Below are 25,171 nucleotides of genomic sequence, written 5' to 3'. Positions count from 1 at the left end.
TGTGTGTATTATTATGTTTTGCTGACAGAGTTACACTGTAACGGTGAAACTAAAGTGTCAGGATGAACTGTAGCCCGTCAAACACACAAATACACCAGTTGCCCAGCTGAGGGAAGGGCATTGACAGACCGCTGTGGTCGTAATACGGCTTGTTATCGTCATTCAGTTCCAGGACACATCCCCTCAGCCTCAGCACCATGAACTCTTCCCATCGTACATGTCATCTTCCCTCCTCCTCCTTCTCTTTGGACATGAAGCGAGTGTCATAACGAGGTCAATCGCTGCATAAATAAAGCACACCTGTTTCTGGTGATTGCTCCTGCATACAGAATCCCGGGGGTGTGTTGATTTATGACCATGAAAAGAGAGGAGAGAGAGGGGGGGATGTAGTAGCATGAGCAGAAAGCACTCTGTTGGATTGAACGGTGTACTGGTGGATGATCCTTTGGCAGGTCCATAAAGGCAACGTCAGGGAAAGATAATGGTAATGGTGCATTAGCAGACAGACCCGGGGCTCCCCAGGAACGACGATACAGTGAGAAATATCTGACGACGCTAACTGTTCCTCTTGTCCTCGCAGGAATTTATCAAAGAAGTATCAACCGAAGAAGAACTCACGAGAAGATGAGGAGAGCAAGTGAGTCAAAGTACCATTTTATCTACACTGTGCACGCACAGCCAGGGTGTTCTCATCCCCCTCTATGTATGACAATAATTGTCAGATGTTTGATGACAAAAAGGTCACGACTTCATCACAGTGGTTGTGCCTCAGGCGATTAGCACCTTAGGGTTTTTGTTTTCATGTCAAATACTTGACATGAATGAAAAAGGAACACAATTGCAATCGATTAAATAATATGTAAATTGAGCCACCGAGCATTTAGCATTTTGACAGTCTAGTCCTGGTACATTCAGGATTAATAATCTGAAGAATACATTTTATTTTTAGTGCCTTTAAGACACTGAAGGAATAAGTATTCAACACCAGTCAAAACTGGTAATACATAAACTAATGGACACAAAATAAAGAAAAAAGTACAACACATACAACAGTACACTCTTAGAAATAAAGCTTCCAAAGGGGTCCTTCTACAAGGGCTGAGGTTCTACCTGGAACCATTTGCTACTGAAAAATGGTTTCAAGGGTTCTTGGTAACACTAATGGTTCCAGTAAGAACCATTTTGATCCAGAGAATCCTTTAAAACCCCTTTCCCGAATAAAGGGTTTTAAAAGGGTTCTTGGTAACACTAATGGTTCCAAGTGGAACCTTTAAAAATGTCTACATGGAACCAAAAAGGGTTCTCCTATGAGGACAGGCCGAAGAACCTTATATGGTTCTACTTGGCACTTTTATTTCTAAGAGTGTAAAAGCAATGACACCACTGTTCTTTATCATGTCAGGCAAGGCTATTTTAAAATGGTGTGTTTTTAAAAGCATATTAAACATAGTCAAATGTACAATAGGTGATAGACATTTATGAATGAAAACATACCCAATAAAGCAAAATCACTGTATTTAAATGTTTGCTCATTTCAGGGAAGACACCAGTTCAAAACACATATCAAGGGAGGAGATATGGTGACCGTTTATTTGTTGCATCGACCATATCATTGTACTCCAGAGAGCTAGTTATTAAAAATAATAACAGTTTCTTTTTTGTCTTTTTTTTTGCACAAATCTGCACAAACCCTGCTACACTACTATTATTACCACTGTTGCTTTACCCCCTCTTTCCCTGTGTCTCGCCAGGTATTCCTTCTGTCGAGCCTTCCTGACAACACTCAATGAGTTAAATGACTATGCAGGGCAGCATGAGGTCATCGCGGAGAACCTCACGTCGCAAATCATCGCCGAGCTTTCGCGCTACCTGCAGGAAGTCAAAACAGAGAGGAAAATGGTGAGTTTAGACTACATGATTTTTTGTCATTCTCCTCTTTCAAACGCTTTAAATGTAATATTTAGTGAAGACAGCTGTCCCTAAAGGCCATTAGATACACTGGCATATGAGAGATTAAGTCGCCCACTCCCTATACTCCATCTATTCTCTCTCAATGGAGGTCATCGCTGAGTAAATATAGATGCACCCAAAGGGTTGCCAGAGGTGCAGAGCGTGACTGAGTCATTTTTTATAGAGCGGTCTCTATCATTTACAGCCGTACTTCCTTTTAAGCCGACTTAAAAAGATAGTTGACACCGCTCACGATTGTTAATCATTTCCACTGTGCCATTATAACCTGATTTGTGATGTAGTGAAGTTTAGTGAAGGAGTTAGTGAAGGAGCAGATTAGTACAAAGCCAGCCAGCTGGAAGAAAAAAAGCACTTTCTGACAAATCTGTCATAGACTCCGGTGTCAACAGAGGGCCAGCTGAGGGAACTGGGGCGGAAAACCAAAACTAGAGGGCACAGAAGCACACGTTTCATGTTTCATGTTATTTTCTATGCGTGAATATATGTTCATGTTAACAGCTGGTGACAGTATCCCCTATCACAATGAATCACATTGGCAAAAATATTCAACAATTTGATTATTTTAATGGACTTGGGAAAAACCAATGCAAAATGGCTCAGCAGCACCCCCCACAGGTCAAATGCCTATGGAGCGGTCCGAAATGTAGTTGCGCCGAATTCCGCAAAATTCGGTGGGAACATTGTCCAGCCCAAGACCGACAAATAAAATCCTCTTGACACCATGACCTCAATCAACAGGAAGTCGGCCATCTTGGATTTGGCGTATATATTGGCGTTTCGCAAGTTTCGCTTGCTAGTCGCGAAACACAAAATGGGCTATAACTTTGCCATACATTGACCGATCGGCATGAAACTTCACAGGTGACACGAGACCCCACCCCTAAACATGTCTACGAACGCGAATTTGACCCAAACGCGATGTCAGTCATCTTGGATTTGTTCCTCTCCCACCCAAAACTTTGACATGTATCTCCTCCCACAGTTTTGAAAAATTCCAAGACATACTATATCAAAAACGTGTGGTTTGATCGGGAATAGCAGGCTATGACTTTTCTAAGTGTTTTGAGTAACCATGGTGACAAAAATTACGAAAAACTTTAGTTTCACATACACACAAATGGGAAAAGGAGAAAAACCAAACCCATTTCGGAGCCTCACAGTGTTGTCATACTTTAACGTAGAAATGTGATTGGAACTTTAAACGGGTCACAATACTTGGGACTTTTCTCACCTAAGTCAAGGTTTTGATACACATTACGGGTTTTCAACAATCTGGTGTACTAAGTACAGTAGTGTGTACTAACTGAGATCCAGAAAATTCAATCACAAAAATCTCTGAACAATCGCTTTATCCACCATGTCACATGGTTTAGCTTTGAGTTCTCGGTCTGAGTGCTCCAGGATGTTTAGAGTCACTGTAGGTTAACGTTTCCTCTGGCAGCACAGACAGACACGTACATGTACACTACTGTACGCCCCCACAACAGCAGTAATTTCATATGCTGATATTATAATACCGAACAATTATTAACCAGCATGTACAGCATTCAAAATCCCCATTACTAGTTTTTAGTTGTAGCAAACGCAGAGGGAAAGGTAATTTCCAACATTTCTGAAGTGTCCTCGTCTCACTTTGTCAAGGCACGTTTTGCTTATTTGGCTTTGGTTGAGCTTGGCTTTGCACAGCAGCAGTCTTTTGTCTACTGTCCAGATTTGGCTCCTGTCACAGAGGGTCATCAGAGAGGCCACTGGAGCTCGGAGGCTGCAGGATGTCACTCTGACACCCCTCTTCCTCTTCGTTTTCCCAGCATGTTTCCCATCTTTTTCCTTTTCCATTTACCCAGATTTGTATTTTCTCATATGTCCCAATAGATTGTGCAGCATCGTTTTTGTTGCGGCTGACAATGTGAATAGCTTGTCACATGTCTTGACCAAAAAAAGCCCACAACAGAGTTTTCTTCAGTTTGACGTATGGGGAGGAGTTGTGGTGATGCCGTGTGAACAGATGAGTCTTTCATTAGATTGCACTGTGCAAACTGTTAATCAGACTTTAGCACCAAGCATCGTTGACATGTTGAAGGCCACTGAGAATACCAGTGTGTATGGAGAGACGATTGGTCAGTTAATGACATATAAAGTGAGTTCACTTAAATTCACAAAATAGTCATAAATGGCATTATAAATGTTAATCTCCAAAGTATCTGCACCCTATAGACCTAAACATTACACTATACTAATTTGTATATAGAGCTATAAGAGAACGTGTGAGTAAGTGATGTACTTCCCAAGCTTCCTGTCATTATTTTCTCTGCTTTTTCATTCACATGAATTTTTAAAGCACCACTCAGTGTTACGTTTCTGTTTGCGGCTGTACTGTGTGATTTGTGCCCGTGTCAGACACAGCTATGCGGACAAAGCCAAACCAGACAGTAGGATTAGAGGAGGGCCTGGGCTTATAGAGAGAGCTTACTGGACAGGTAGGGTCCACACTACGAATCAAGAGGGAGAAGAAGAAGAAAAAAATATATAATAATAATACCACCTCATTAGTTTCTCATGCAGGGCTTTGCTGTCTCCCTGAGTGAACCTCTTCTTAAGCTTAGCTAGAGGTGGCACAGGAGGTGAAGCCAGGAATGTTATTTGGAAGGATTTCATTTTTTCAAAAGTTGGTCCTAATAGTTTAATAGGTAAGCATTCAGAGCAGGCAGGGTTAATATGGGATACAGAGCCAAAGTCTTATTGGTGTGCGATTGTGCAGAGGAGTCATATTAAGGTCATATTACGACTGATCGAGACCATTTGGCCACATCCACACTATGTTTTCATCGGTAGACACATCATATCTGTCTGTCCCAACTACTTCAGCTGTGTTTTTAGTGAAGACAGACTGAGAATGAGACCTTTAATGAATTTGATTTTCCCTGATAACAACACACTCTTAATAGATAGCTGTCTTACATTCACATCTCAATGATTAGCTGTGAATAAAAGCAAATAAAATGTACTCTCTCCACCCTGCACCCTATAACTACTACTATTACTTCTGATTCAGTTGATTCAAATTGTTTTAATTCACAGAAAATGCTAATCTGGACGAGATTGTTGTAATTTAAACACACGTTTGAAACAAAATGTAGTGGAGCTGTGGACTTTACCTCTGATTTATATAACTCTGTATCTTCAGGTGTCCACGTTAATGCTTTCACCCAGATAAAACCTGTCTCTCTTAATCATGTTGTGATGTGTGACATGTTCTAAGCATGAACCAGGTCAGCCTCTTCCCTTCCCCCTAAGGGCCCAAAAGAGAAGAAAAAAGCAGAGCTTTTTATCCAAACGTCAGCTGAAAACCATAATGTGCTGCAAAACTACTTTAGGTGGGTTTGGCGGAGGTTAGTGTCCTCGTTTATCTCTGAGAGGCCGAGAAGAAAGATGGAGCGCAGTTTAAGAACAATGCGTCTCCACTGGAGTGACCTCACACGCCTTCTTGTGAGGAGTGGAAAGACACACACACACACACACAAAAAAAGAAGCCAAGTGGGAGATTTGATGGTTAGAGCCTCCCACATTTGCAAATGCAAATCCAAAAAAAGAACTTCTGTAATATCGCTCTGCTCGAACCATCACCTAATGCCGTGGGCGCGAGGAGAAAACATGTCAGTGAAGCTCTCAGGAGGATCAGTCAATCCTCGCTTTAGTCTCTGGACCTCTCTGTATGACTTGTGGCTGTTTCACGTACCTGGTTATTATGTGTGCTGTTGACAGCTGTTGAGAACTTCAGGTGCACATTCCTATGAAGCAAATCCTGTCAGTGAACGATGAACTGATTAGTCCGAGTAGCTGGTGTCACACAAGAGCAAACGTGTTTGCTACTCCGTTATCAGCCTAACCAGAGCATTTACTGTATGTCAGTATGTTAACACGACGTTTATCGTGTCCGTCCAACTAAAAACAGAGTTGGACAAGGACAGTTATCCAATTAAACGGTGAAGTCAAGCTACAACTATAGCTTGAATTAACTGTCCATGACAGAAAATAGAAGATGTAAGTCATAGCACAGTTAACAGACCTGCTTGTCACGATGAAGTAAATATAATATCTGCTCTCTCCCGTCAAATGAGTTCAGATGGATAATGATTGGCTCACGTCTCACACACGACTACAGTACACACTAATGGGAGGCGAGATAACGAGGAGCAGGTGGAAGCAATTAGGAGCAGATGTGGCTAATCAGGGGAGATCGCTGAAGGATACAGGAAGTAAAACTCAATACCAGAGGTGGAAAGTAACTAAATACATTTACTCAAGTTACTGTATTGAATACTCTTTTTATGTATTTTTTATTTTTTAAGCACAATTTAAAATCAGGATTTTGTATTTTACTTGAGTACTTATTGACTCAAGTATTGTTACAAGTACTTAGTTACTTTATAAATCCTATCCGTTACTGAATAAACATAATATATATATATATGTATATATATATATATATACATATATATATATATAATACTTTTACTTGAGTACAATATTTTAGTACTTTTTCCACCTCTGCTCAACACACACACACACACACACTACAAAGTAAAACAGGAAGTAAACAAGACGAGATGGACCAGGAAAAGTGAAGCTACCATGGCCCATCCAAGGTGTAGTACAACTATACATCTTGATTTCAATGAAATAGAACATACATTTAGACCAAAACAGAAGCAGTTTGGCCATAAAATGCAGTTTTTCGAGCCCCAAAATGTGGTTGTCCTCAAATGTCTCATTTGAAGCCATAGATATTCAGTTTGCTGCCATAAAGGAGAAAAAAAAAGAAGCCACACAATATTCACATTTAAGATGCTGAAAGAAGAACACTTGTTTTTGCCATAGCTCAGAATAATTGATTCAATGGCGCATCCAATTATATTACTGATAATTTATTGATTTCGCTTGTTTGGAGTCTGGGATGAAAGTATGGATTGTGCGTTAAGAGGGATTATTTTGTTTTCTGTCGTCTTTTTAAACGCCTGGTTGAGTGAGAGTGGGAGCTCCAGACCTGTTGAGGAGGAGACCCATGATGTCCCTGACAGTGTCAGCAGTGAGTGGAGTGGACTATAGTATAGTACCTGGTACTTTTTTAGTACCTGCTCTGGCGAGGTTGACCCATGTCGTGGGTCAACTGTTGCCCATGTTGACGATACCAAACCAAGTTGAGTTGATCCGCACCGAGCCGAGTCGTGCTGGATCTCATAGACTTTGACTGTGTTTGGTTTGGTCAAAAAACTAAAATGATGGTCACGCTTGACCTCCTTTGCTGCAGGATCGTCTGACTCTAATGGAGGAGCTATGTCGTTCGTTGATGGAAGATTTGTTGATGCAGACAGGCCGAGACATTGAGAAAAAATGTTGTTATGGAGACAAATATTTGGTCGAAAAAATGCCTTACAGTAACAATGATGTTATCCCGTCTAGTCCGTGTGCGTGTGGTGGAAAAGGCTTTTATGGCATCTTCAACCACATCTTATCACAGCTTTAGTGAGACATTGTTCATCATTGGAAAGATTGCTGCTATCAAGCAGGAATTTGAAGGCCAGGCTCTTTACAGCAGTCCAACATGAAAAAAAAAAAAAGAAACGCTATACCTTGGTTTGACAGGACGTCATCCAATCCACAATGTCCTGTTTTCTCTTTGAGCTCAAATACTTCCTCTGAAACACTGGATCACTTCCTTATTTCACTCAGCTTCCCTTGAAATGAGAAGCACGACTACCTGAGGTAAACCAGCCTTGCTAACTGCCCTCATGTGTCCATTGTTCTGCCTTTATTTCACATCTCCTCTAACTGTCTTTGTGTTTGAGTTAACGCACGGAATACTGAGGACTTCCTTGTGCCGGCCCAGAGAAGCACAAGCAACCGCTTTTCTGTTCTTGACAATGTCCCCGGGTCTGTTATTGAATGGCATCATCGTTATTCAGCTCAGCTACTGACTGTTATTTCAGCAGGCTGTGTAACCAGGGGATACCCAATTGATATCCAGATCTTTATTTAATTTTCTTCTGATTCTTTTGAACATTTTACCAGTTCATGGAAGATTTGTTTCTATTTTTAAGCAGCCATGGTGTGATTTTTTTTTTTTTTTTTAACCAACAAAGGTTTAGAATTAGTAGTCTTGTGTTTGAACATCCTGGCCATCTGGCTGTGGTCCACACACACACAGAGCTGTAGAGAGATGTACTCTCTCTCCAGGCCAAGTCCTCTTCTCTCTTGGAGTGAGTAGACCAAGAGGAGTCTGTCTAAAATAAAAAAAACAGCGAGTGTGTGCGTGATTTCAGATCAGCAGCTGCCACCCAGCCTTGACCACCGCGCCACAGTTTCCATGGACCACAGACGACTGTCTTTCGCCCACGAGATTGCATTATCTGGTGCCTCGCACACTTCCATGTTCTATCTCTCGGCATGTTTGCTTTAAGGGTCTCGTTTCATGTCCACCCGCTCATTTCGTTTTCTACCCTACCTCTTCATAGTCTCTCAGTTATCAGTTAGAACTGTCAGGCTTGTCTATCCCTCTGGGCCTCAAGCACACATTGTATGTTTATAGAGAAGCTGTTGCTTGGACATAACTATTTCATGCATGCGTTCCATCCGAGTTTGGCATTTTAAAGTTATCATTTGCTAATGACGGCAATAAATGAAGTGCATCAATGTTTTTACTAGTGCAGTGCCCGTAGGAAGTATATATTCCTATAGTGGGCGCTGAAGAAGATTTTTCAGTTATGGTAATGCATAATAGGGAACGTAAAGGCTAACAATACAAACACTGTGCAACCTCATTGCCACTTGTGTGGCAGCTATTTTCGCTAATGCTAATCGAAAATTTCAAAAATTGTGTTGTGCCTAATGAGGTTGCACAGTTTTTGTATTATGTTAGCCCTATGCTAATGCTAATTTAGCCTCGCTAGCTTACCTTTGGAAACAGGTTCGCCAAGTAAGCTGCAAAGTAGTAGCACGCTTGTATTATGTTAGCCCTACGCTAATGCTAATTGTGGCCTCGCTAGCTTACCTTTGGAAACAGGTTCGCCAAGTTAACTGCAAAGTAGTAGCACGCTTGCATTATGTTAGCCCTACGCTAATGCTAATCGTAGCCTCGCTAGCTTATCTTTGTAAACAGGTTTGTCAAGTTAGCAAGTAGTAGCATGCTAATGTAAATTATACTCTGGGGGTTTTAAAACCACACAGTGCTCGTCCACCTGTGTAGTCCTGATGGGTTATAATCTGGTTGCTCTTTGATAGACTAAATGGACTTATATCCATCTGCTGGTGTAAATCTCTGGGCGTTAAGCCTGGCGGGTTGCATAGACATAATTTCATAATGTATAGTATCTATTTAAATATGCCCTACTTTCTCAATTCACATTAATACTCTCCTGTCCCAGTGTCTGTAATATTCATACTCTCATCCTCCCCCTTGCTTTTTAATTTATTAGTCTGGCTGTGCCAAGGTCAGGTTCACCTGCTTTCAAATCCCTTAAGCTTGTGAAGAGTGTGATGATATTTCTAATCAATTCTTTCTCTTCTCCACCTCTGCTTACAGCACTTCCATGATGGGCGTAAGGCACAGCAGCACATCGAGAGTTCGTGGAAACAGCTGGAATCGGTGAGTGGGTTTTCCTGCGCTGTGCAGGTTCACGTATTGGAATAGATCCCTATTTTCCTGGAGAAAATATAGCATTTGACACATGTTTATGTGATATGTCTTAGTCAGTGCAAGCAGCAGACACATTGAAGGCTTAAAACTTGTTGTTAAAGACTCCAGACAGAAATCCTTCATACACTCTTAGAAATAAGGGTTCCAAAAGGGTCCTTCTACAAGGACTGAGGTTCTACCTGGAACCATTTGCTTATGGAAAACCCTTCCCCGAAGAAGGGGTTTTCAATAACTAATGGTTCCAGTAAGAACCATTTTGATCCAGAGAACCCTTTAAAACCCCTTTCCTGAATAAGGGGTTTAAAAAGGGTTCTGGAATCCTTTAAAGGTTCCACCTGGAGCCAAAAAGGGTTCTACCTATGAGGACAAGCCAAAGAACCTTATATGGTTCTACTTAGCACTTAAGAGTGTACCCCAATTGTGGTCAGGACAGGTAGTGTGTTATAAAGAGAACGCTACCTTTAGTAGCTATAAGTTTTGCTTTTAAAACTCAAGGCCTCAACAATATCAACAACATATAATACAAATCCACATGCTACAGATGCTTAGGGAACAGCAGTGTCCCATACAAAGCATGTTATCATCACATGCTGAGGTTCAACTGCATGTAAATTAATGTCACAACAGGAAATGGGAAAGTGCAGTATTGTGCAGAACCCTGGGGGACCTGATATTATATCTTCTACCACAATAACAGTTCTCAAATGATATTTATGATGAAGCAGCAGCAAACTTTCATGCAGTATTTTATTGCACCGTGCAGGTTATCCGTTGCCAAGACGAGAGACGAAACAAACTAATTAACGACTGTCTCAGGTTCATCTAGATTTGAAGATTATTTCCTGTGTTTAACTCATCTGTTGCAGACTGCAGTAAGTTGTGTTGAAAAGCTAAATCAAGAGCACGTCCCAGAGTGTGACTTTTAAACATTTTTATTGAGAGATTGTACACAGAACGACCACCTCTTATCTCTTCCCTGGCGCCTTCAATCGGGAGAGAAAGAGTGTGAAAGAGACGCATAAACCGCCTTGTCCTGCAAATTCTCTGCGCGTTCAATGATTCCATTGTGTTGGTGAGGCAGATAGGCATAGTTCAGAGTGCACGCTGACCCAACAAACACTGATTGTGCGGTTAGAAGGGGTCGAAAGAGGGTTGGATGAATGCTTGTTTTTCTCTACACAAATGGCCACTATGAACATTTGTTTAATCTGCAAGCTGCAGACCCTGACAGACACCCGCGTCTGTGTCAGTGTGGCATAAACCGACCTCTTGTCGCACACACAATGCCGGGCCTGGAAATGTACATGACGCATGTGTATAATATACACATGCGTCTGTTATGTTATGTTATGACGTCTATTACTGTGCTTATTAAACGGTCGACTCACTATGTTGTTCCCCTGCTACAGCTCAGTTATTGATACCGTGTGTCTCCTCTTTTTTTTTTATTTTAGTGTAAAAGACGGTTTGAGAGAGACTGCAAAGAGGCCGACAGAGCACAGCAATACTTTGAGAAGATGGATGCTGACATTAACGTGACCAAGGCTGATGTGGAGAAGGTATGTGTCATCTCACCCCCCGTGCAGCAGCCACCAATCACACAAGCATGTCTCATATAAAGCTTCCCTTTTTATTTGCCTCTTTTCTCACTCACAACCCCGATTAGCACCGTCCAGTCCACAGTTTTCTAATTTCATTTGCCCTCGTCCATGCCCCCCCACTCCCCTGAGCTATGACAGACAGTCAAAGACTTGAGTGAGCGTGCGTTTGATGCCTGCTTCTGTGTGTGAAAGCAGGCATTGTCTCAGCTTCGCAGTGATCTGCAGCAAAGCATCCTGATTATCACTGTGCTGCAGCCACCAAAACACTGCTGTGCTGTATGGGCCTTAGCAACAAGGAGGAAAAGAGGACCATGTGGTGCTTGTGTGTGTTTATGTGGGTAGGGAGTGTGTACTTTTTTGAAATGATACACGAATAAATCATCACATGCGGTCGAACATCCAGTGCTTAGAACTTGTAGACCAGAGCCCCCCGAGGGGATGCAGATGATGTCATTTCCCGTTGTTATAACCAATTTCAGGAGCCCCTCACAATCTTTAGCCTTTATCCTACACAGCTCTCACTATAAATATAAATAATAAAGAATTGCGTTATGCCTAATGAGGTTGCACAGAGTTTCTATTATGTTAGCCCATTGCTAATGCTAATCGTAGCCTCGCTAGCTTACCTTTGGAAACAGGTTCGCCAAGTAAGCCGCAAAGTAGTAGCATGCTTGTATTATGTTAGTCTGACGATAATGCTAATCGTAGCCTCGCTAGCTTACCTTTGGAAACAGGTTTGCCAAGTTAGCCGCAAAGTAGTAGCATGCTAATGCAAAATAGATATGTGCTCGCATATTGGTGAATGGACACCTCGTCGTATTCAGTATAACATGTTCTTAGATGGGTAACAGCATGTTCTTAGACATGTTCTTGTCCTTAGAACTTGTAGACCAGAGCCCCCGAGGGGATGCAGCTGATGTCATTTCCCGTTGTTCTAACCAATTTCAGGAGCCCCTCACGATCTTTAGCCTTTAACCCACACAGCTCTCACGCCCGCAAGGCATCATGGGTGAGCAGCGCGTGGTCCTGCTGCTTCATCAGCTGTTGGGAGCAGAGCTGAGGCTCAGGAATCGACACAGTTCAGACCCGATTATTATGCAAATACAGGCTGGAATAAAGAGCCTTTCTGCACTTCTGGACGTGCAGCCAGAGAGCGACAATAGGTTTAGGCTAACACTGAACTCAACTGCAAGAACTGAAACAAGAGTAGTGTTGTTTCTGATTACAGTTCTTCCATTTATTGATGCATGAAAGACTCGTACATTACTAAGAATTATGCAAAAATTTAGATAAATCAGGTTGGTTTTTTTTTTGTTTTACTCTTATTTACTTTGTCTTCGTAAATTAATATGCCAGACGCATCACTAAACTCCACACAACCATAGAAGCTGAAATGCGCATTAATTGCATTCCTGCAAAGCTTTCCATTCTTAAGCAGGAGCATTGTGCTTCATTTCAACCCAGGTCTTATCCCCATCATTGTTGCCAGGTTGGAGAAACTTGACATGACCTTTCAGGAAGACTTCAGCTTGTTTGGAAAAAGTTAGTTTTCAAAGTTTCTGTAATGGATTTGACTCATACTGAGAATCTATGGTTGACATAATTTCCTTTTAAGATTTAAAAGAAATTAATAAATAATCCAGTGTTAGTGGTAAATGTGATACATTCATATCTCGCTTTCAAATAAATCTGAATTAAGCTTCCTAAAAAAGGGTTAGCTATCTTCCGTTTGTGATTTCTTTCCGTGTTGGCGTTTCGACAGAGCTCAGGCTCTCGTTTCCGCCTTCTTACATTTCCATTGTTCAGAAATTAAGAATTTGCAGTCACTGGATTATTGTCTCCATTCACTGTGTGAATGTGCAGATGTTTGGAAAAGAGTGACTGTGTTTTATTTGTGTTTTTAACAGTGTTGTTGTGCAACTTTTCTAAGTTCCCCTTTTCAGAAGAGTATATAGCGAGGATGTACACACAATAAATAGATTTATTTTCTATTTATGCACCTCAGACTCCCGGAAAGGAGAAACAGAGTTTGTACATGTTAGTGGACGTAGATGTGTGTGGTGTTGCGCAACATGAAGGCCACATTGGAATTTAATGCATTTTTAATGAAGAAATTATACCATTTAAGTTCCTCAACTAATTCACTTGTCTCTGGCAATAAGAAAGAAGCCGTCAGCTCAGTTGATTTGGCTTGTAGCGTCTCATCTCGTCCTCTCTTTAATGCAGAGGAGCTGCTGCTGCTGTTTGTGGAGCTGAGGTATCGCGGTTTTTCCCTCCACAGCTGGAGCAAACCTCTAACTATTCCCCTCGTTCTCGTCTGGCAAACAATATCCCTCAATTTGGGGTTTGCGTTCACGGGCCACATATCCACAACGTTCTGTTCCAGGACTTTGCAGGACCCCCTGTCTCTCTCTCGCTCTCACACACACAGACACACACACAGACTTCCATCATGCAGAGATCCTCAAAAATGAGCATAAGATACCAGCTTCCTCTTTTGTCACATTACATGCCTGTTGGAACAGGAAGTGCTGCTATGGCAACTTCTTGTTTGTATGGAAACAGCTAACAAACTTTTTTGTTTGTTTGTGTGTGTGTGTGTGTGTGTGTACACGTGTGTTTTGATATGTATTTTATGCCATGCCTTGAAGCGAAGTTCTCTCAAGGTAGGTCCAGCGGACAGAGAGTCTGTTCTACCTGTGGGATCGCACTCTTATCCCCACACAACACGCCCTGTCCTGTCTACCCGTGACCAGTGGCTTGCCTCGCTGTCGTCCTCCCAAAACTCCTCTCTCGTCACCGTGAGGTTTATATGTGTGGGTTTTGGTCGCACAAGGTGTCAACGTGCAGTGTTGGTATTATTATCAAATCTTTGTTCTTCACTCTCAACTGTCTTTTCATAAATCCCAAGAATTATTAGACGGAGACGCGCACACACTGTTTAACTAGAACAAGCAGAGGCAAATCAGGTGGTTTCCAGGAAATGAAAACAGGACGTGATGCACTGCAGCTCAGTTTGTGGTTTCGTCGTTATCCGACAGGTTACCATAGCGACGATCGCTTTGCATGCACCCTACGCCAGTGCAGCGCAGAAATGCATACGTGCATGCTCACAGAGCTGCACCACACGTAGATTTCAAACAGCTGGGCTTTGTCCACATGTGCTTTTTCGCTTTCCTCTGGATTCCTTTTTCTTTTCTTTTCTTTTTTTTTGTCGGAGGCTGTGACTATCATTTTCCACTGAGGTATTATCTGTCAGTCCTCATGTGCCAGACATAATGTACCTTTGTGTCAGACAATCTTGGCTCTCGTGTCCTCCTTTTCATCTACTAAATCATCTATTACTTAGCCATATGCGAGTGTGAGAGTGTGAGAGACTCTTGCTGCAGATGTCCTTTAAATGTTTCCCCCAGGACTACAACTGATCAGAGTTTGGTTCCATCCACTGCCTCTGCAGTTATTTCGCTCTGCTTTATTTATACACAAATGCTGATTGCAATCACAGGTTCGTAAGGTCACTTTTTGTTATAGATGAACCAATGAACCCACTTTTTTGTTATGTGGGAACAGGCCTCAGATCTAATGGAAGAGGAAACAGATATGAATACTTAGCTGCGTGAGCACACACGAACCCTGCACAAACACATACTGTCTAGCTGAGATAATCTCATCTCCATCTGCTTGCAGTGGATCTGTAATAGGCTGCTCCTGCTGCGTTTCTGCCCGCCCGCGTTCATTTCCTTAGACGAAACTGGCTTAAAATAATCGACGTTATCAGCGGTGAGACACTGAGCAGGCAATCCAAATCCAAATCCCTCCGTTCTGCAGCCTGCTCAGGCTGTTACCTGCCATTTTAATGTGTGGTTTCTGGCCTACATATGGTCGTCGCTGCTGCCCGACGAGGGTTTGCACCTGTGTTTGTGTGTGTGTGTGTCCATGAGCTCTGTGTTTATATGTGTACACGAGCATGCACAAACACGTAAATGCACAAATGTGTCAGCCAATGTTAAGTTTTTATGCCCTATATCTGTGTGTGTGTGTAACCTATATGACTGTGTTAATCACCTAGGACACACTGTGAGGAAAGCATGTGTGTGTGATTTGCTTTGTTTGTGTGCTGTGTTTTTCCTCCAGGCGCGACAGCAAGCTCAGATGAGACACCAGATGGCCTCTGACAGTAAGGGCGATTACTCCTCCTACCTTCAGAAGTTCAACCAGGAGCAGAATGACCATTACTACACAATTATCCCCAACATATTCCAGGTAAACAGCGATTACATGTCTGGGGGAACATATTATGCAAAATCAACATTTTAATCATTTAAATCCTTATATTTGGGACTCTGGAGGCCCGATCAGTTGCCAAAGTGTGAAAAAAGATGACTCACTCATGTTTTTGTGGTCCTCCTCAGTCTAAGTACAGGAGATAAAACACGCAATGTTGACTTCCGCGCTCACTGGGACGTCACAATGCGCTAAATACCTGGAATTGTTGTCCCGCGGCACTCAGCTTTGACGGTAAAACACGCGAGAGTGCTGCCGAGGGCAACGGTATCCAAAAAAACGTGAAAAGTTCTATTCTTGGCTCCACAGTGCAGCACAGAGTTCTACATAAACTTCCAGCCTCAGAGGATTTATCCGTCCAGTGGATACATGTTATATATGACGGCAATGTGCCTGCTAGAGCCTGCAAATGATCACTTTTACAAATGCTAACTGCTGTTAGCTCCCAGTAGCCTCTGTGGCTGATATAATTTCCTGTCCCTTAAGTTTTACTTTTTTTTAAGGTGGACCTAAAGAGATACTATTAAACAGAGCATTCTGAACAGGGCTGTTTTGGCAGGGTGATCGAACTGCTGTGGTGCTTCATCCTTATGGTATTTTGACCAAAGCATGTCACAGACATGTTCATTAGGACACCAGGGAACTAGATTAACTTGGAGAAATAGGGTATAACATCTCTCCTTTAAGATGGCAATGGCACAGTGTCCACTGCTTAAAAAGTTGGCCAGGAAGGGGCGATAATGTGCAATCATTAGTTAGCGTGTGAATTCAGTGCTGTTTTCTGGCTTCTGTCTCCTGCCTCCACTCCCCTGTGGGCCAACGACCAAAAATAAATTCTCAACATGAGGGCAAGAAGCCGTTATTATAAAGAGTAACGGCACATTACTGTTTGACAGATTGTGAATTTAGGACACAAAAAAGAGGTTTTTCTTGAGTTTTATTGCTGTTGTTTGAAAGTGAAATCACGTAAATTACATTTCAAAAAAAAAAAAAAAAAAGCACAGAAAGGGCTTTAACAGATGGCATGTTCGATCTTCAGTTCTCATTATCAAAAGAGCTCTGTTTCAGCCCATTGTATCAGTTTCAAAGCGAGCTGCGCCCACGCTGCTCTGATTCTCCAACACGTGCTGATAAAACATGTGTTTAACGTTTGAATGTTGTACTTTCCCCCCCTTTTTTTTTCATTTTTTTGTTACGTAGAAACTTCAAGACATGGAGGAGAAACGAATCGAGCGGGTAGGAGTGTGCATGAAGACGTTCGCAGACGTGGACCGCCAAGTGCTGCCCATCGTGGGGAAATGTTTAGACGGCATGACGAAAGCCGCCGAATCCATTGAGCCCAAGGATGTGAGTAAACCGACGAAAGATTTACACACACACACACACACACACACACACACACGCTTCCATATGGGACATATTACTCACTCAGGCTAAGGCTGTCAGTCACAACCCACTCAGGACAGCTTAGGCTTTCACTTAAGCAACAAGTGTGCTGGAGGGTTTCGTCTTTACTTTATACTCGGGGCAGGTTTTGGAAAATAAAAACAAAGCACCTGTAAACAACAAAGTGCAGTTGAGAGAATCATCATCTCTTTATAGGGAGAAAATCAATGAGCAGCGAGCAAATGCTGCATTTCTTCCATGAACCACACCAGGACACAGCATAGTCATGCCCCCACGAAGGGAAATTCCACCGATCTTTACAAAGAAAGTTCAGTTATCGCCGTCTTGTTTACGACTCTGGTGGTAACAGTCGCATGATGTCTTCTGTGTGTTCTCGCAGGCAAAGACCAGAAAAATACTAATTAATGATGTAATCAGGGTTAGACGCGGAGATTGTGGGAAGTGAAGGACGCGGAGAAACCCGAGAAGACATTTTCACAGCGTTTTAATCAGTGTCTTGTGAAGTAGAATTTATAACACACAGAGTCTCGTGTATGAGTTGATGACTCAGTTCGCACATATCCAGCTCCCTCGGCGGTGATTCCTCTTCAGTGCTTGACGACAGGCTCGTAGCAGCAACAGCCAATTTTCACCCTTGGATGATGCTGAAGTTGCTGATGCTTTTCTTACAGAGGGCTTGATGCGAGCGCGCCGCACAGTTCATCACGAACTGTACTGGCTGCATAGGCCCTTTTTTGCTGAGGACATTTTGCTCTGGACGTGCGCCGCGGTTCACTGCAGTCCATTAAACCTGAGGGGATAGTTTGCTATTTTGGGAAATCCGTGTCAATTGAGAGAATTGGATTGAAACAGTAAAGCTGCCGTCAGCAGGTCTCGGGGGGTTTTCGGGATCGCTGCTCTTTGTCCAGAGAGACACAAATGACTCGAGGTTGTTTTACAGATGATAGAAGACGTTCGAAAGTCTCGATTGATTGTTTTACATTGTGCTGAATGTTCTTTTAATACCGCTCTACAGAATTGTACGCAGTTGCTTCATATAGTCACGTCAGCATCGAGAAACAGTGGGGAAAAAAAATGGTGTGTCTGTTTCTCTTCAGCGGCTTCACTGTGCTACCGTATTTGTGAAAAACCACAAATGTAACAACCACAGTTTGTCATTCATCGTGGGGTTATGAAGATTAAGTGAGACATCAGAGCCGGAGCCAAGTTCTTTTCAGCTGTTTTTAGGCTTTATTTGCAGTTAAACTAATAGAATGTTGACTGTAGTAGATATGGGACTGCTGACACAGCAAAAAAGGTACCTCCTCGCGTCCTATACATACAACCTATTGATCAGAGCTCCGAGAGTCATTTCTGTTTTCAATTATAAACCTTCTTAGAAGTTAATACGCGGTTGTTTTGCTTAAGGTCTGTCACATGGCTCGTTTTGTATTGTTTGCCTAACGGGAGAAAAAAAAAAAAGAGTTTACGATTATGATAAAGAGAGAAAATAAAGACATGAAACGGCGTGATTTATTGAGATGTCACATGTTGGCTGTGTGCCGTATGACATAAAAGATTAGCTCCAGGCATCACGTGGTACACGCATGTGTGTGTGTGTGTGTGGCCCGGCTCCAGGGAGACGGCTACAGCCTGTGACTGTGCGTCTGCCGCAGTAAACAACAGCAGCAGAATAACATATCACATGCTCCTTTATGTATACAGTGTACAGCAGCTGAACTCTGAACTCTGGTCCTAACTCTAAACCAGGCCCCCTGACTTTTATCAGCGCAGACATATCCATCCATGTGCCACACCGTGATGAATGCGCGTCTTCCTGTGTCTGACGAGCAAAACGCTCGTGTGTCCCTGACCCGAGCGCTTTGTCATAACTCCTCCCTGACAGATTTAGGTCTTTTCCTCTTAACTAAATAACGGCAGCCCCCCCACTTCCTTTCATGGTACAGTCATGCACCGTTATCAGGCAGAAACTGCTCAACAGCAGGATCACCAGGCCACTATTGTGTTGAGTCTTATCTCCAAAGCTGCTGATTAGCAGCACAATCCCCCCCAAACAAACACATCAGCACATCTAACATTGCTTACAATTAAAAGTTACATTCTAAAATTAGAGTTTTACGTTTACATTTTTCTCCCAGGACTCAAAGCAGGTGGTGGAGTCCTACAAGTCTGGGTTCGAGCCCCCCGGCGAAGTGGAGTTCGAGGACTACGGCCAGGCCATGAAGAGGGCGGCGTCGGACACCAGCCTGACCAACTCCAAAGAGGGGAAAGAGAAGCCCGTGAGCAAGAGCAAGGGCAAACTGTGGCCTTTTATTAAGAACAAGAACAAGGTAAACGCGTGAATGCACACTCGACAGAGAGTTACGTTTACACCCGAACGAAGCGTTCGGCAACACCTCACTGGTTGTAGATCATTTCACTCTGTACATTACACTTTGGGGGACGTTTTTAACGGGGCGGGATGAAGATTAAATGTTACATTACTTTATGTTTATGTTATGTCTTGTGAGACAGTTGCTATAGAAAGATGTGCGTACTCAGCGTAGTCACATTTCTATTATCCTTTGACTTTCGTTGAGTTTAAGAAGTTTTTTTTTTTGCCAAGTCTGTGTTAGTATTGCCATTTTTGTTGTTATTATTATTATTATTATTTGCCACCCTTTTCCTCCTCCCTGGCAAAATCACCCTCGCCTATTATTATGGAGCCACCCTTCTGTAACACACACTAATGCATTTCTTCCTTCAACCCGTGGACGGACTCGTCTGGTAGATATTAACCAGGTCTAAAGTAACAGTCTGCCTTTGCTGTTTTTTTTCCAACTGACTTGGTGATCGGCCCGAGAGTCGACTTCTTCAGTTTCCTGCTTTCTGAACAGCAAAAACTGGTCTTTGATTGCCTCGTGGGCTGGTGTGGTACTGTTGGTACTGAGCTAGGTTAAAGCATGAGCAGGAAACTCAGTATGTGTGTGTGTAGAGGAGGAGAAAGGATGAAAGCAAGTGTCTGAGAAACCTCAGTGTGCTGACTGTATAGAGCTTAAACTCACATACATTAAGTTGTACACGTACTCACAACATTATCTTTCAGTTATCTGCCCTAGAGAAAGTGTTGTGTGACACGTTAGCAGCCATACACAGATCAGATAAAAGAAAATATTATACTTTTATAACTCATTTTCGCACAAAGCACCATTACTGTCCTGAATGATGCAGGGTCTATTGGGTTTTTCCTCGAGCGGTGTTGTTAAATGTAAATCACTTGGCCTTGCATGCGCCTCATCACTCGCTTTACTCTAACTGCTAAACCGGGTTCATGAATTATGCAGTTAGCTGTTTTGATTCCTCTCGTGATTTTGCTGACCTCAAATTCAGCAGCTGATATTCTCTCTCTGAGAATGTGGTGGATTGCTTGTCCTTGCTGGCATGATACAAAAAGTCAGGAAAGAGGAAAATAAGGGAGAAGGATTTTCTGACGTGAGGAGCCTGCATGCGCTTTGACTGAAAACTCTCTTTGCCGTTTGCTCTGTTGCAGTCGCTTGCTTTAACACATTTGACACTGCCGACTCACTTCTTGGTTGTTTCTCTATCTTTTAACTTTTTGTTTTTATGTTTTATGTGTTTGACATTTTACTGATACACTAGGATCGGTGTTTCTTCAGTTGTCTTTTACATTCTGTTTGGGTTTTATGTTGTGTGTTTGTTTATTTTTTTTAAATATTTGTAGGCTTATTTATTTCGTTTTTGTGTTTCCTCCTCTTCCTCCTTTTGTCTTTGGTTTCTCGTTCCCCGTTTTTTCTACTTTCTTTTTCCACGTTTTTCCTCCTCCTCCTCTTCTCCGTCACGGCTCCCTATCTTACTGGTAGCTTATGTCCCTGTTAACGTCCCCCCACCAGCCCCCACCTGCCCCCCCAGCCTCATCCCCGCCCTCACCCTCTGCTGTTCCCAACGACCCCCAGTCTCCCAATCAGCACAAGGAGCCCCTCTCCCACCGCCTCAACGACTTCATGGCCTCCAAACCCAAAATGCACTGCCTCCGGAGCCTGAGGCGAGGGGTAAGTGTGTTTGTGTGTCCGGCAAGCTTTGTGCATGTGTGTCTGTACACCTGTATGAGCTCAGAGATGTGTACCTGCTACACTGTATGGGTGAAGTAAGGAGGTCAACTCCGAGCCGCAACTCTACCCTGCAAATCGTACGTCTGTATCCAGAAATTTAAGCGTTTATATTAGTGCATGACACGTTTCCATGACGACTGACTGGAAAAAGACGTGTGACGTGTGTACGTGACTCCGGATTGTTAAAACTAGTCTCTAAAGTAACGTTAACTTTAAAAACAGAGGCAAACATACGCAGTACACAGGTACGCTGGTTATTTGTAGCACTGCTCTTTTCGTTTAATAAATAGACTGCTACAGTTCGACTGTAGCCGCGCTAACCGGCGCCAAAAGGAGCTAATGCAGCTAACGGTTAACTGGACTCAGGTGTCGCTTTTTCCGGTCAGTCGTCATGGAAACGCGTCGTGCGTTAACCTAGTAACTCGTAACCACTAGTTTATATTTAAAAATGTAGTGCGTAACCTTTAAATGTAAACAAATGTGCGTTGCAGTCAAGCAATCGTGCTCTTTTATATTGAGACAGACGGACATCAACAGAAACACTGCTTTAGTAAAGCGAGACGGATGCAAACAGGTCATGGTTTAACCGAAAACACAGGTGTATACACCCAGCTGCTCCCTCCGTCACTTCTGGTAGTTTTGCTTGACATCAAGTGGCAAAATAATACCTTACTGAGAAGAAATCACGTCCGGTGTGCAGCACGGGAATGTCGCCAGGCGACACAAGATCTAAACACTGCTAAACTGGAAACCAGAGTTGTGTGGAGCTTATAGGCTTCATCAGCAATGTGTCAACTAATTTGGCAACTGTTGAAATGTAAAAGTTGCGCACTATAGCTTTAAATATGACCTCATTAAGAGAATAGCCCGCACGTCAAATTTCATGCAATTAAAACCACCAAAAATGAATATATGTGAAACCCCATTTTCACTGTGCGACGTTTGCGAATAATGACAATAAAGGAATCTGATGCACTACAGCTTTAAATATGAGCTCAGTTAGAAAATAGCCCCCACGTCAATTTTGATGCAATTAACGCCACAAAAAAATTATATAATATGTGAAAACCCAATTTCACTGTATGATGCTTGCGTGTAGTGACAATAAAGGAATCTTAAAATATAGACAATATCAACTGCCCCCCCCCCCCCCCCCCCCCCCCCCCCCGACCTTCACTCATACAGTGCTCAGGCTTTTCGTTCCTCTAGCATGCTTCTGTAACGCATAACTGTGAGTCCATCGTGCTCGTTTGACTCACCAGCAGCATCTCCATCTTGTCCCTTCATTCTTCATATTAACAAAAAAAAATCACCCTCCTGTCATACCTTCCCCTCCTCCACCACACTCCCCGCCCCCCTCTTCTTGAAAGAAATGAGCGAAACCCCCCCCCTGGCGCAGTCATGGCAGTAGCATGGAGACTCTGCAGTCTGTGCTGGAGGGCAGATTCTTTTTGCTTCTTTATTTTTTTTTCGTTTTGCGTATAAAGGGAAATAACTGAAAGAGGAGGATTAAATATCTCAGTGTGAATTCATCTGAGGAGTTTCAGATGTGGCAGTCGGCTGACAGATTTTCTCCTGCGTGGAGTCAGGAGAGTAATTTTAGAAGGCTTCCTGGGAGGGTGGCTGTGTCAGCACCAGCCCGGGGTCCTGGCGGGTGTCATGACCTGTTCCAGCGCTGGAGTCCAGTGTATGCGTTGTAACAGTCCACTGGAGCAGGTCACAGCGCGTCTTTTCCCGTTACATGCCTCACCCTACAGCTCTCCCTGAACTCAGGAATGGGCGTTGACTCACGTGTTCCTTCCGGGCCCCCTCACTCAAATATAGTTCTGGTTTACCCTCGTATTTTTAAAAAGGGTAACAGGTGCCCAAAGTAAATACACGGGCATGAATTGGTGCTAACACGACGGGGCTTAAGAACAATATAGCGCTCCAGTTCAGTGTGTGAGCGTATCGTAGAGGAAATGATTGAAGGTCAGCAGAAAAAGGGGAAGCGTGTATTTTTTTTTTCTTTCAGTCCCACACAAATCAAGCAGGAAGTGACCATTTCTCAAAGCGGAAGTGCTGCAACAACTCTCGAGAAGAGTGAATGATCAAAGTTACCTCAGATGCATTGTTTTCAGCTGAACAGAGATGAAAAAGATTGAAGCCTGACCTTATACTACTGTTACTTTTCATAGCACAGAGGCTTGTAAGGTTGAGTGACGTTTTTTTAAGGCCACGGTCGGTTAGCGCTCCCATAATTCATACCGATGCATTTAAACTTGTGCTCCTTTGTATGATTCACAGTCTCCTGTTTGCTTTTCCATGTATATAAATGTTACAGTATGCCGTAGATTATGGGTAAAGGAACAGAAGGGGATCGAGTTAATCCAGTGTAATTAGAAGAGGTGGTAGAGGTTACTCATTAATTGGCACAAACAAACAGTTTGCCTGTAGTACTACAGTACCTTGTGTAGCTCGTGTTACAAGCTTTGTAAATGTCTTAATTAAAATTCACATGGGTCTCTTTATTATGTTTTTTTCTTAAACAATAATGTCTGAGATTAAAAAGAAAAACATTGAGATGCAAGATCGTCCTTTATTAATCCCACTATGGTGTAACCTGCCGTGTCACAGCAGCACAGACGGTAAAGAATTAATTAGGCCGGCGTTATAAACACCACTAACATATAAACATAAACTTTAATTATTCATATTAAAGATATGTAAATGTTCCTGTGTGGTAATGTTATGTATTAATACATTAAACGCTTATTGACTCATAATGGGCTAGTATGGATTTAAGTAATGGCGTAAGCTAACTTAAAATATTGATCATCTTTAACTGGATATATAATGTATATGTTTATGCCACATTATTACACCTCAGACTGAAGGCTACTGGTTTTCTGTCCTCCTTTTTACTTAAATTAAGAAAATACAAATGTTTCCCCACCTGTTAGAGCCTCACATAAGGGATTAGAGGAGATTTGCCAGTGGAGGTATCATGTCTCTGTACAGTGGAACTATATCTACCTCTGCAGGAGGGCCTTTGTGTGTGCGCGCGTGTGTGTGTGTGTGTCATATAAGCTGTGTAATCCATCCACAGTCACTTTGTGTGCACGTGCGTGTGTGTGTGTGTGTGTATTTTTTCGCGAAGACAAACAAAAATCTGTGGGGTCCTGTTGTGTATAGAGTATAAGAGCATTTTTTTTTTTTTAAAAGAGCGTCAGTGCTGTTTGTGTACGCTCTCACTGACGAAAAGCTGTGTGTGTTCTCTCTGACGACCACCGCAGCAGCAATCCCCGCACTCGCTCGTTTGTCACAAAGACCTAATGAAGAGGACACTGGGCCGGCCCACATATGCTTTCGAAGCCAGGCAATATGTTGTAAGTGTGTGTGAGAGATGGATGGATGCCAGTGAGTACTACTTTTGTGCGTTTCTGCGAGTGGGTGGTGGGTGAGCAGGAAGTATGAATGATTATGAAGTGTGATTAGTAAAAGCCATGTACAACACGGGGACAGTAGCTTCATTTTGTGATCCAGTCTTTGTGAGGAGACTGTAAAAACGAGGAAACCTGTCCCCCGTGTCTGTGCCTGGCTCCTTATTGATCACACGGGTGCCGTGACGCGTGTAGAGTTCTGAAGAGCGAATGATGGACAAAGGAGCCGACGACGACTTCATCACCCGCATCACATGAATCAGCTTGAGGTTTATTCTCGCCCCCTCGCTGTGTCCCGCAGCTGGCATCGACAAAAGGGGTCAATTCACAAAGTGTCACGAGCACCTGTGGATGTGCGGAGCGATGATGATGATGATGATGATGATGCCATTCATCCTCTCTCGGCCATCATCCCGCCCACGCCAATTAAATCTCACTGTCAGGTGGTTTTACATTAGCCGAGGTGTTGGTCACACTTTGGGTCTGGGTTCAGCCCCACAGTACCCAGAATTCACCCCTCCAGGGCTTTTTTTTTTGTCTGTGCTGGTCTTCCTCCCATGAGCAGCAGTGTTATTCGTCTGTGAGTAACTTACTGTGATATATACCTGTATATCTGTGTGTGTCTGGGTGGTTTGGGGAATGAGCTCAGGTAGATTTTATATCAAAACTTCTAAAAAAAATTGG

The 25,171-nt window shown here is 42.8% G+C and overlaps 1 protein-coding gene across 10 annotated transcripts in view; it reads left to right on the top strand.

Moving 5' to 3' along the window:
* Positions 1 to 25,171, top strand: part of fnbp1b (formin binding protein 1b) — a 61,331-nt gene that overhangs the window by 25,034 nt on the left and 11,126 nt on the right. For 5 of the 10 annotated variants that reach the window (XR_014592795.1, XM_083887063.1, XM_083887062.1 and 2 more), the window contains exons 3-10: positions 581 to 637; positions 1,752 to 1,899; positions 9,551 to 9,613; positions 11,119 to 11,223; positions 15,400 to 15,528; positions 16,750 to 16,896; positions 19,095 to 19,286; positions 20,817 to 21,005. Coding sequence is in view for 9 of the 10 variants with exons in the window: in XM_083887063.1 (XP_083743189.1) it covers positions 581 to 637; positions 1,752 to 1,899; positions 9,551 to 9,613; positions 11,119 to 11,223; positions 15,400 to 15,528; positions 16,750 to 16,896; positions 19,095 to 19,286; positions 20,817 to 21,005 (1,030 nt within the window). In the remaining variant the exon portion in view is untranslated. The remainder of the gene's footprint in view (positions 1 to 580; positions 638 to 1,751; positions 1,900 to 9,550; positions 9,614 to 11,118; positions 11,224 to 15,399; positions 15,529 to 16,749; positions 16,897 to 19,094; positions 19,287 to 20,816; positions 21,006 to 25,171) is intronic. The other 5 variants (XM_083887061.1, XM_083887068.1, XM_083887067.1 and 2 more) reach the window with 3 other exon arrangements.

This window comes from Microchirus variegatus (genome assembly GCF_963457635.1).
Source record: "Microchirus variegatus genome assembly, chromosome: 1".
Lineage (NCBI taxonomy): Eukaryota > Metazoa > Chordata > Actinopteri > Pleuronectiformes > Soleidae > Microchirus > Microchirus variegatus.
Note: the sequence above shows the minus strand (reverse complement) of the source record. Positions and strands in the feature narration are given on the sequence as shown.